The sequence below is a fragment of the Rosa rugosa genome, chromosome 3, assembly GCF_958449725.1.
Source record: "Rosa rugosa chromosome 3, drRosRugo1.1, whole genome shotgun sequence".
Lineage (NCBI taxonomy): Eukaryota > Viridiplantae > Streptophyta > Magnoliopsida > Rosales > Rosaceae > Rosa > Rosa rugosa.
This window is the reverse complement of record NC_084822.1, coordinates 21,265,349-21,278,468: the sequence shown is the minus strand read 5'-3', so window position 1 is coordinate 21,278,468 and position 13,120 is coordinate 21,265,349. Positions and strand designations below refer to the sequence as shown.

The 13,120-nt window shown below is 37.0% G+C and overlaps 1 protein-coding gene and 1 long non-coding RNA gene across 2 annotated transcripts; one reads left to right on the top strand and one right to left on the bottom strand.

Moving 5' to 3' along the window:
- The first annotated feature begins 6,370 nt into the window (after positions 1-6,370).
- Positions 6,371-8,797, top strand: LOC133737424 (OBERON-like protein). The gene is made up of 5 exons (XM_062164978.1): positions 6,371-6,403; positions 6,748-6,857; positions 7,139-7,376; positions 7,541-7,691; positions 7,958-8,797. The coding sequence occupies exons 1-5, from the start codon at positions 6,371-6,373 to the stop codon at positions 8,575-8,577; spliced, it is 1,152 nt and encodes a 383-aa protein (XP_062020962.1). The 3' UTR covers positions 8,578-8,797.
- A 1,703-nt stretch (positions 8,798-10,500) lies between these two features.
- LOC133739841 (uncharacterized) lies at positions 10,501-11,454 on the bottom strand. The gene is made up of 3 exons (XR_009860848.1): positions 11,101-11,454; positions 10,896-10,979; positions 10,501-10,765 (listed from the first exon to the last, which is right to left on the bottom strand). It is a non-coding gene; the product is annotated as an uncharacterized LOC133739841 (long non-coding RNA).
- Positions 11,455-13,120: the final 1,666 nt, after the last annotated feature.

The window sequence follows — 13,120 nt, the reverse complement described above, 5'->3', positions numbered from 1 at the left end:
GCGAGTCTGTATTGATTAGTGGGTTCAGGGCATCAATATGTACTTGGTTTAAGAAAAAGTTTTCTAGGTATTTTGTATTGATGGCTGAACCATCACGCATGTATAATTATGGGATTATATATCGATTTTTTTTTGTGTTAAAAATCAGGGGCATGACAATGATAACAACCAGAGCCCCCTCAACCTAATCCAATGTGGCACCACACGATCACCAGAGTCAAATATCACCATCCCAAAGCAATCTATCTCCACAAAGCCACCAAATTTGGATAAAACCCGACAAACCCAGTCTGTTAGCAAACAAATCAGACTCCGAAAGGCTCCACACTGTTAACATATCGCCAACAAAGGCAGTCGGACGCGAAGCATCAAACCCCAACCCCTCCAACCTAAATTCTAACCCAAAGCTGCAACATCAACCTAATCAGCCTTGGGCATCAGCTAAGGTCTGCCGCATCAACATAAATACCTCTCTTGGACCATGGATGCCATAAAAAAGACGCCGGCAAACTTCTGGCTGGGAAAGGACCATGTCACTATTCCTTAGCCGTCTACTTGCCCACATTTAGGTTTTTTTTCATTTATTTCATTTTCTCTCTCTAGCTTTTGCACTAAAATTCATTTCAGTGTTTGTACTTCTAATTTAATTAATGGTGTGCCTATGTGTACCGCTTTGAATTCATTTAGTTCAGTAATGTCTATACTAATATCGAGTTGTCAAGTGTTGACGTTGCTCAATTAGGTTTGTAAAGATGTCATGGCAATAGCCGATGATGTGGCAATGCTTGAACTCCCAATTTGAAATTCGAGCTCAACCTCATACTTATTGTTTAGAAGTTTTATTTGTTGAGATATCAATTGGGTGTGACCCACAAGACCAGTTGGCAGGTCATATTATAAAAGAGGGTCTAATGAAGCAATGTCAACATTGACATAATTGGCACATCACTTAAAATAAGAAGCTCATTAGAGGTTCGTCAGCACTAATCACTATAGTAGAGTAATTTAAATTCATAACTACAAATGCAACATTGATGAAATTAGAAGTACAAAGACTAAAACAATACTTGGTGTAAAAGTTAAGGATAAAATGAAATTCAATTTCTTATTCTAACTAGAAGCACATTCCTCCTTACCTTTTCTTTTTTTTATGTAATTAAGAACCAAATCAAATTAAATCTAGTATTGAAGAGATGGCCACGACATTCAAGCTCACATTGAATGTTCTTGATGGTAGTGCTTACATTTGTCGTTCTCTCTCTAAAAACGATGAGCCTAGGGTTTTTTCAAGGGACTTTTGGAAATATGTGAATTTCCCGATGAGATGAGGGTGTTGTGGGGTGTCGTATAGCATTTCGACAACGCCATGCTAATAGCAGTGGCATATGTTAGTCTATCTTACCCGATCATGATACAATGCAATTGATATAGTTACACAATCTTCCACCGACTCGGAAGACGAAGAAGGTGGCGTGAATTATTGACCTAGGTTGGAGTCAATGATTATTGTGGATAAGTTCTGTAATACCCGAAAAAATCCAAATTAAATTCCGTGGATTTTTAGAAATGATTTCACGATAGTAGGAGCGAGTACGAAGCTTGGAGAAGTCGTGGAATTAGTTCGAACGATTTTATTTTCGAAAACGAACGTTTTTAGGGGGTCAACAAAGTTGACTTTTTATACGTTCAAAATTTGGGAAAACTTCCTTCATGAAAGTTGTAGAGCTCGTCGATACGAGTTCGTGGACATGTGGAACGCAATATTCGGAGTTCGTATGATTAAGTTATGAATATTTTAAAATTGGGTTTTTTCTATAAATAGAGAAATTTTCCAAATTCTTTCATTAAGGACGAAACTTTTCCCTTTTTGCTAAATAGTCCCTCCGGTTCTCTCTCTCTCTCGATCGAAAACCCTCAGACCCGGAACTATTCGACTGACCCGACCCGGACCCATCTACGGCCTCCGGCGTCCTCCGGCCACGACCCGGCCCTCCTTGTGATCGCCGCAAGCCGCCCAGTCGCCTGGTGCCACTGTCTTGCACCGCCGTTGCCCCCAAACCTGGATCGAAGCGACCCCAAGCGAAGTAACCGACCCGACCGGATCTCATCGACGCCGGCGTTGCACGGGCCGATCCTCCCCATTTTCGTGATCTCCTCCTTCCCCTGATCATCCTCATATCCTCCTTGCTTAACGATTTGGAGTGTGGAGTGAAAGATCACGAGTTGAAGATTTCGACGTCCCTGATTCAATCTAGAATCTGATCAGACGCACGAGATTAATCCAACTTCAACGCTTGATCTAGGACGATCTAGGCCGAACCAGGCTTAGCTCCAGGTATGAAAGTCGACCACCCTTTCATTTTGAACCAGTTTGTAGTTGGTCACTTTGCCATCTGAGGTGGTTGACCGGCGTTGACCGCCGCGTTGACCGCCCACTGACCACCGCTTGTGGCGGCGCATCAGACCATATTTCGAGTTTTCATTATCTAGGCGATGATCTATGCATCCATACGAGCGTTTTGATATATAACATGGTCATGTTAGAAAAAGTTGATAAATAGTGGATTTACGTTTTGACGTTACTATTTAACGTTTTTACGTTTATCTTCGGTTTACGATCTGTGAAGATCTGACCATCGGTTTTGCTTCAATTTTGGATATGTTGATCGTATGACTGTCCCGGTGACCTTGTGAGGTCACGGGCGAAGATCCGACCGTTGGATCTTCGTATAATTGAGAAATAGTGATTCGGAAGGCGATTCGTGAGAATCTGACCGTCGGATTTTCATATAATTTTGTGGAGATGTTAGTAAAGGCGATTCAGGAAGATCTGACCGTTGGATCTTCGTGATAATTTTGGAGGATGATCCTAAAGGCGATCCGTGAGGATCCGACCGTTGGATCATCATTAAATTCAGATCCGACCGTTGGATCATCGTTTAATTTGAATCTGAGCGTTGGATCGTCGTTTAATTACATATTTGAGTTGTTGGCTAAGTCAAGATCATTATTGGACTAGGTGATTGACGGTTTGAGTTGGTGGACGATTGTGGATCGTATTTTGAGCTGAATTGAAGACGCAGCGGGATTATCGAGGTGAGTAAACCTCACGTGGTTCATATTACGAACCCAATATATTTAATTGCTTTATTTTGCAATCATATGAACTATTGTTGGTGTATTAGACATTCCTGTGTGAATGTCTGTATATATATTATTACGTGAAATAATATGTATTGTTGGAGTTGTGTTGAGTTTATTGTTGAGAAACAATATATTGTGAGAGGTATTGAGTTTATTGTTGAGAAACAATATATTGTGAGAGGTGTTGAGTTTTATTGTTGAGGAACAATAAATTGTTGTGATCTGTGGAGATCACTAGGTCACGAGGTGACCATGGCATCTATTAGTGAATCACGCTCTCGTACCGGGCTGGTGGTTATTAATAGTATTAAATCGTAATCACGTCTGTGGCCGGACGAGTGGTTACGTTCAGTTAGAGCTCTAGTCTGTCTGCCAAATGTGGAGTGACCTTATGAGTGAAATTGAGAGTAACTCATAAGTGTCAATATATATATGGTAACCTTATGAGGGAAATTGAGAGTAACTCATAAGGGTCTATATATATATATGAGTCTGTCTACCAAATGTTGGGAAATCTTATGAGCGAATTTGAGAGTAACTCATAAGTGTCTATATATATATATGAGAGTGAGGGATCTTATGAGCTAAATTGAGAGTAACTCATAAGTGTCTACATATATATATGAGAGTGAGTGATCTTATGAGCTAAATTGAGAGTAACTCATAAGTGTCTATATATATATATGAGAGTGAGAAAGTAACGTGGGTTTGTGGTAGTCTTGAAATCTAATAAATCAACAGTTCTTTCTTGTTTACTCATACTGGCTGTAAAAAGCTTACCGGGTTTTGTGTTGTTGCAACTCCCGGTACACTATTCAAATTGTGTAGCGGGTAATCCTACAGGACAGGAGAACCAGGACGGTGATCGTGCGGTTAGAGCAATTGTTAGAGTTTTACAACAATTGTAAGTTGTGAGGTGTGTTATGCTCATTTGAGCTTTATAATATATTGTGAGAGTGAATTGTAATAATGAACTCGAAGTTTCGAGATTTGGTTTTTTGTAATTGTAATTATTCAGGTTTCGGATTTGAATTTATCATTCAAAATTCGGGGCGTGACAAGTTCAATAAAACACGTGTGTCGGCAATGGTTTGCAGTCAGGTTGATCCAATTGTGGACGTGTAATTAGGTTAAAGCGACAATTTAAGATAGCCTTTATGACATTAATTGACAATTTAAGATAATTTGGGCTCAGGTTCAAATTTTCAAAGCTCACTCAGATGATTCTTTGGAAAAGTAAAATTTCATTAGTCCTAGCTGCTACCATCCGATATTCCGGTTTGTTGGTGTAGTGAAGCCAAACCATTTGTTGGAGTGTGTCTTATGTTACCTACATTAATCTTTTTCTTAGTGAGTAAGCATAAGCAGGATAACAGTTGACGATTAATTGGAATATACATAAGTTATTGTTACTCTTAAGGCCCTCTAGGAGAATACTTTTCACTTTGAGCACAAATGGTTGACTAGTCCTCCAACTATACTTACCGAAGGTAACCATTGTGGTCATGTCTGAGTGCAAAGAACAAGCTAAATGATTTCAAAAATGCTGAGATTACTACAAACAAAAAGCCTCACGGGTTTAATGCTTTGGTGGCATTTTGATGAGTGAAGCAACAATAGCAGTATTAAGGTCCTAAGCTCAGATTGTTTTAGTTTGCAAGGTTCCACGTGTCTTGTATTGTATGTATTGAGCTTCTTAGAGAGTAGCTAAAATTACTTAAGTGTTGTCTTATATTGTCATGCCTCTAAAAAATGTGACACCATGTATAATTTTCGTAATTTATTATTTATAGTTAAATCTGTCATTCATCAAATAAGAAAGATTTTCACCTTCATAAATTTGGTCCATGATTTAATGCTACAACCATTTTATTAGATAGTTTAAGTTAAGTACGTACTAACTTCAAATTTTAATTTGGGTCCTCTTTGTAAATAGGAAGTAAATTGTAATTAAGATTTTAAGTGTTTCCGTTCAAACCTCTAAATTTGTTATTTAGGGCTCCTTTATAAATTTTTAATTGAAACTTCCAATTTTGCCGGTTTTTTCTGTATATCTTCTTCCACACACCTCCACATCTATACCAATTTATGGCACGGCATGTCGACCAACTATAAAATAACCAAGAAGCTACAATAATTTATTATATTTCAGTAAAGCAAAAGTCATACACACAACAATTTTCTAAGTCTGTAATAAGTAATTGTTTGCCCAATGAGTTAAAAGACTGATACGTACTCGCCTAACCAATTTATTAATTTGAAACAAATTAATTACATTCACTGTTGCCAATGTGTTAATGTGTGACATTCTATTACATGTGATGCTCATAAGCTCATTGAGTAAGAAAAAGCTTTGAATCCCCTAAAGAAAATAAATGATATTCGATGCTCCTTAGCACATTATTGTGGTACAAAAATAACATATTTGTGACATAAACACTTCCAAAGTGACCCAGCCATATTTGTGACATAAACACTTCCAAAGTGACCCAGCTTTACAATATCACATATGGAATGGGTGTCAGAATAAAGAAAATGACTCTCTAACATGACTGTATCTAGGTTCACAGGAAAACCTCGATAATTGCATGTTCAATAAATTAATAAAGGGAAATGATGGAAAAGGTCACATTAGATTGTGAAATGATAAAAATGTCACCTAGTTTCCCACTTGATGAAAAGGTCCATTATAAATTGTTAGTAATATTAATTTAGTCCTTATTAATAATAAAGTGATGTTAAAAAAGGTCAGTTTTTAATTTTTTTGATTCCCATTCTACCCTTAAGCTTAATACACGTTTATAACCGTGCATTCAAATTTGACCTCCCATTTTGATCAGAAATTCCAAAACCTAAAAGCTTGATTTGATCTTCATCGGAGCTCTCTCTCTCTCTTCTTCCTTTTCCACACAGACACAGACCTCGCCTGCACCGGAGCTTACTCTGATCTCTTCGTATTCATCACCGCGGCGAAGTCGACATCTGCTTCTACAATATCAGGACCGACTCGCCGGTAATCGGATTGCTCCAGATCATTCAGGTCGATTCGGCGACGACCTTGAAGGAGAAGATGAAGGTTGCGGTCTCCGGGAACTGCTCCATTATTAGCAGCTTGCCGTCGCGGTACTCGAAGAGAAAGAGCAACAGAGCAGTATACCAAATTATGCACTGGAGCACGATGACTTGGACCATAAGGTTGCCGGACTCCGGGATTTGGTAGTCGTACATGGCGATCAACAAAGGAATCCCTATGACCAGAGTAATCGAATCGCTTAATTGAATCCAACACTTCTCATTCTGTTCCAATTTTTATATGTATGCATCATTCAGACTTGATATGTGATGATGAACTAGTACCACTAATTTCTGCACTAGCTTGCTTGCTTGCTTCAATTTGTACTGGTTGGAATTTAAGCGGAATCAGAGACTTGCTTACAATCGAAGTTGAAAAATTAACATCGCTAGAGCTTTCATAGTGATATGAGAGAAGAATTAACTTTCATGTAAGTGTGTTCTGATCCTGCAAATCAAACGGAAACATCTCAAATTAAACAGATCAAGCTTTAACATGCATGATATAAATTAAATTCCCATTAAATGTAGCTTGCATTTGATATTGGAATTCATGAGACCATTGGTATTGATTATGCGTGTATGCAATTAGTAACAGTTGTGGTTCTCTGTAAGCTGGAGCTTGTTCTTGGGATGATCAAGTTATATGGTGAATAAGTGACTCATATCTTTGGTTGGTACTGATGGTGTGGGAACTAAACTTAAGCTTGCATTTGGGCTGCCAGTTTGTAGTTTGCCTTTGAAGTATAGGTTTGAAATTTCTGTGGGAATAATGAACTATCAAGAAAGTTTGTACTGTAATCCATATAATTGTGTTTGTTGTATAATAATTTTTTTTTTCCATAATCCATGCTATGTTCATTGATTTTGTTATGTCTTTTAATTGATTCTATGTTCTTTGATTTGTTTCATTATGTTCCAGCTCTTATATTTACAATTCATTAGCAAAATTCAAGGTAGAACAAAGATCTGCAAATCTGAAATTGTGTTTCTGGGCTTTTGATGCAGTTTCCTTTTTACTGAAAACTGTACATTTTGGTTCGGTATTTGAAGTTGGTGTCTTCATAAAAGTTGCAGTAGACATCTTAAAGATCATTTCAAAATTCGAATCTCTTGAAAACGATTTTTCTAGAATTAGTTATGATTTTTTAAAGTTACAGGTCTGTTGCATGATTTTTGTTTTAGACAGCAGCAGTGTCATATTCTTGGTATTTCTTTTACTAGCTTCCTATTCAATCATGCTTGGAGGAACCACCATTTCAAAACTAGACATCCCCAGGTTTCAAATGAAACAAACCTTTTCCTTTTTGGAATTCATACAAAGGATTTATGTCACCATGAAGTTAGCGTTTTGCATAATTCACGAGACCATTGGTATTTATTTGGTAATACTAATACCCAAGATGAGTCATGTGGTTGTGTACGTGTTGCAGATTCGACAGCAGCCTGCAGAGCAATATTGATGTTTTTCCAAGGTACTTATTGGTTTGTAGCATTTTAGTTCATCTCCTACATGTTGTGAAATTTGATTTGCTTTCTGGGTAATTCATCTTCTGGTCCTTTCAACTCTTGTGGAATATTATTCATGGTTAAAGGACTAATTAAAGTCCCCAATTCTTTGGTGAACTTAGATTTGTTTTCCAATGTCTGCATACTGAATTTACATCTTTTTTTTTTGTTTCTTTTCTAATGTCTTTTTTTACTTTTATTGTCCTGATTTGATTTGATGTTCTTAATGAAGAGCTTGAGGTAGACTCTCCAAAGAGCCTGGAAAATGGGGAAGGTGGACGGCTGATAGCGCCACAGGAGGCTTGTAATCGAATTGCTGAAGTGGTGCAGGAGGCCATAAGGAAGATGGAAATGGTGGCTGATGAGAAAATGAGAATGTACAAGAAAGCCCGAATGGCTGTAGAGGCTTGTGACAGGGAACTCCAGGACAAGGCCAGGGAAGCTCAAGAACTAAAGCTTGAGAGGCAAAAAAAGAAGCAACAAGTCGAAGAGCTGGAGAAAATTGTGAGGCTAAAAAACGCAGAGGCTGATATGTTCCAACTCAAGGCCAATGAGGCTAAACGAGAGGCTGACAGGCTCCAGAGGATTGCTCTTGCCAAGTCAGATAAATCGGAGGAAGAATATGCTAGTAGTTACTTGAAACAACGATTAAGTGAAGTTGAGGCTGAGAAGCAGTATCTGTTTGAGAAGATCAAACTCCAAGAAAGCTCCCGGGTATCCCAGAACAGTGGTGGTAGTGTTGACCCTTCTCAGATGCTGATGTATTCGAAAATGCATGATCTTCTTTACAGTGGTGCTCCCAAGTCGGACTGCCTGCCAAATGAACGCCATCCTTTCAGAAAAAATCCTTGATCGAGGAATGTTTTTTTCTAGTATGTTCTGTATTATTTTATCTCAGCAGTAGTAAACTAGTAAGTAACTTTCATTGGTGAAGACTAGTGTGAATGTGAGGACTCTTGTTTAATATGATCGAGCATTTGTGTTTTGTCCATCTACTAATGCTATAGTAAAATTCACCGGATTACTTTCCCATGTGTATATCAAAGTACATGTTTGATGTTGTTTTTTGTCACACTCATACACTATTATTAAAGAAAATTTGGTAGTGGACAGAATGAGGCACTTTATTCAGTTTATTATTGTTGACGTCTTCATTACCTCATGCAATCACAGTAAGTTTAGCTTCTTCAAGCATTTTTCTGGGCGAACTTGCTTCAGGCTCAATGCTGTGTTGGGGTCATCTGTAGGTCAGTAGGTGAGAGCTACTGACCATTGGTATTTATTTGGCCATGTCACAGTAAGTTTAGTTAATTAATGTTTTTTATTCATGTGACTTGGCTATTAACTTGTGACTTGGCTACTGATAGTTACTTGGCTATTAACTTATGACTTGGCTAATAACAGTGACTTGGCTATTAACTTGTGACTTGGCTACTGACAGTTACTTGGTTAGTGACATGGTCAGTTACTTGGTTAGTGACATGTGATTAACAGTGACTTGACTATTAACTTGTGACTTGGCTACTGATAGTTACTTGGTTAGTGACATGGTCAGTTACTTGGTTAGTGACATGTGATTAACAGTGACTTGGGCTATTAACTTGTGACTTGGCTACTGACAGTTACTTGGTTAGTGACATGGTCAGTTACTTGGTTAGTGACATGTGATTAACAGTGACTTGGCTATTAACTTGTGAATTGGCTACTGACAGTTACTTGGTTAGTGACATGGTCAGTTACTTGGTTAGTGACATGTGATTAACAGTGACTTGGCTATTAACTTGTGACTTGGCTACTGACAGTTACTTGGTTAGTGACATGGTCAGTTACTTGGTTAGTGACATGTGATTAACAGTGACAGTGACTTGGTAAATTCAGAAGATGCCTAAAACTCGAATTGACACAAAAGATATATAAAAATAATGTTGCATTAAGAAAAACTAAACATAATAGTGACACCATAAAAAGACATAAAAAAAACTAATTGATTTAGTAAGCTAGAGTTTACAATTGGCCAAGTCACTATCCTAAGCCCTAAACAAATTTCTAAAATTTCGTATGTCCTTGCTACTCTTCTTCATATCCTTTTTCTTCCTCGTTGGAATTTTTACTTCTTCTTCATAATCTTCTTTTTCACTTTCTTCCCTATGTTTTCTTTAACCCGCCCCATGTCTTCTGTCTGTAGATCCTGTACAAAATTGTGAAAATGAGAAAATAGTCAGTGACTTTGACAGTTACATGTTCATGACTATGACATGGCCAGTGACTTAACCAGTGCCCTGAATTGGGATGTAACTGACATGAATATCTCAGCCTATATGCATATTTCAGCATCAAACCTAGTATATATTTAGTGTCTACTCAGTACATCAATAAAGAAAAAAAAAATGTCACTGGCCAGTGACATGGCCAGTGACAAACGTAAAAAACTGAGGCACTATGAAATGTTAAAGTTGAAATTGCTGTCATGCACTACTAGGCAATGCAAATCATTTCATTAACAAGCATCCCAGATCAATTCCACAAGCTCTCAATATATGATTTGCATATTGAACGAGGTGTGGGGCAAAAATAAAAATCTCAAGTATATGACCAATTGTATAGTAAAATGGAAAGTGCAAGGCCATTTTTTTCTGACTTGAACAGAAAACTGACGTGTAACCCTTGATCAAGGAGTATTGGAGGAAACTAAATAATGAACAAGTTTGAACCTTGGAGGCATAATAAAGCATGCAGTACCTAAATCAAAATTTTCATTTTATCCAAACATGTATGGAATACAATTTGGTTCCAATAATATATATGAACATGAGTGAGACCATGAATTGATCCCAAATCAAGAACCTAACTTCCACAATTTTAAAAAAAATTGCAGCAAAAGAATTCTAGTGTTTGGATGTTCTCATGAGATATTATTGTAACGAAAGAAAAATCTGCCAAAAAATATCAAAACCTAGGGGGAGAAATATAAGTGTAGAATCTAAGAGATCGACTCCTTTTTCAAAACATAGTCCACAGCTTCTTCGACAGTATCAACAACCTGCACAAGTATCATGAGGTGTACATTTATATCATCGTTATCTGAATTCATAAATCCTCCCTTCAACTGGGAAAGAGGGGAAAGATGCTACATTTTGTTTCAGTTGCAGAATTTTATACAGTATACATACCAGATCAGCTGGAAACTCGTCATGATTTTCCTTTCCCTTGAAAACTCCAGTCCTTGTCAGAATGGAAAACCAGGGATGGCCAGCCTGAAATGAAAGTTTAACTTACTATTGCATCATCCTGTGATGCAGATTGAAATAGAGTACATATTACTCATGTAAAAAACTAATCCAAATTTCAGGTTCAACTGTCCAAGAGAGGGTCTACCTGTCGTGCACCCTTGATGTCAACTAAGGGATTATCTCCTACCATATACAGCGTTTTGAACTGATGACTGCCAGCAATTTCGTGATTTGCAACTTGAGCATTGACATGAACAGATGACACAACTTAAGCATTGACATAAATCCTCCCTTCTGTATCCTAGCCTTTTTCCAAGTCATATGAGGTCAATCGAAGTGATATTATCATCTTCCACTCTTTTCTGTTATATGCTGCTGTATCTCTTGATATATCTAATTCTTCTTGGATCTTTTCACATAATTTCTTTCCATATAGTTTTGATCCCTCCTAATTTTTTACTTTCATATAATAGCTTGTGTGAAATCTAATCATCACCCGAAATAGTTTTAAAATAAACTCAACTCAAGAATCAACCTGTGACATAATACAAATTTATGATCACCTCTAAGCTTATCTAGTCTTTGAATCTATCTGCTACAATTTATGTTGTTGCAATTGTAATTATTTGAGCTATGTAGAATAAACCTTCCCTATGACAAACGTTGCGCATTGAAACAAATAGAGAACCGAGTATCACACAAAAACTGCAGATACATATCTCACTATTCTCTAATAGCTCAAAATTCTTAGACATAAGCTTAATCATTAACTGCGGTAAGACGAAGAAGCCGAATTCTGTTTGTTCATCATTCAATTAGCACTTCCTACACAATCACTACTTTATGCACAAATCAAAAACATGAAATTACTATTTCGGTAACAGCAAGATCTGGCAGATACATAACTGATAATGTTCAGGAACTAGAAGCAGAAAATTATTAAAGATGAAATCAATCGGATTTATAACGAGCTAATCTTCGAGCATTCATGGCTCACAGTGAACGATAGCAACCCAATTCCTTCGCTGCTGCTTTGATCTTTGAATTTGAGTTATTGAAAATGATTTCAGGAAACTTAATTAAGACAAAAGAAAAACAATAATAGAGAAGATGATCGGCGACGAAGATGAGAGGTATAAGAGAATCGAGGAATTCAGATCTGAGAAAGAGAGATATTGGAGCTGAAGAAACGCACCGTTTGGAGGGAATCGAATCGCTCTCGTCCCATTCAGTCAAACTACGAAATGTTGAGGAGAGGTCTTGGAGGCTCCGGCGTCGGCCTTAGACTCGAAGTGGTGCTCCTCGTCGGACATGGCTGGCTCCGATCTCACAGAGAGAGATTTTTTTTTAAGGGTCGAGAGTCCGAATAGGTAAGGGTTCAGACGGGCTTGGGTAACGGGAGGGAGAGAGAGCTGTCAGGGGCAGTTTTTGTAATTAAATTGAACTATAGTGGTAGGTTGTGAACACGTGACCTTAATTATCATGGGGACATTTGTGGTGTTTGAATTATAATAAGGCACTTCAAAATGACCTCTTTTATCATTATCCCAATTAATAACCTTGATTATATATTAAATTTCTCCAGTCCCAACTCGGGCCAATGTATTAAAATAATAACCTCACTAGATGCATAAAATAATAAATTTTCTAGACAGCCTATTGGAACCAACGATATATTAATTAATAATTGATGAAATAAATAAAAGAAATAGTATATAATAATTCACAAAACATATTTAAAAACTTTTAACCATTTTTATTTTCTCAATTTAGCTATTTCTCAAAACTAATATGTGTTTATAGTCCTTTGCTTTTTCCTTATGTCTAAACCAAATTGAACTTCATTCTTAATTTTTTGCAATGCATGCACCATATTTGTTAATTATTATTATTATTATTATTTTTTCATTTTGTAGCTACTAGTTCTTTAAGGTTACTACTGCTTGAAATAACTCTTTTGGAGAAACAGTTGGTAGAGCAAAATTGTTATCTAGATCTTGATTATCTTTGGTAGGCGATTCCATCAATGTCGAAAACAATTTGCAATGGTTGAAAACTAATTATCAAACTATATGACTTTTTTTTCTAAATAAGTTATGTAATTCAACTAGGAAAAACATAGATCTCTTTCTAAATTAATAATTCATTTATCGATAATATAACAA

What these genes read in the sequence shown, in the direction of transcription:
- LOC133737424 (XM_062164978.1), top strand. Translation starts at nt 6,371, where the DNA reads ATGGCGATCAACAAAGGAATCCCTATGACCAGA. An exon ending in AAGGAATCCCTATGACCAGA is followed by an intron (nt 6,404 to 6,747) that starts GTAATCGAATCG and finishes CATTAAATGTAG; the next exon opens with CTTGCATTTGATATTGGAAT. An exon ending in ATGATTTTTTAAAGTTACAG is followed by an intron (nt 7,377 to 7,540) that starts GTCTGTTGCATG and finishes ATTCATACAAAG; the next exon opens with GATTTATGTCACCATGAAGT.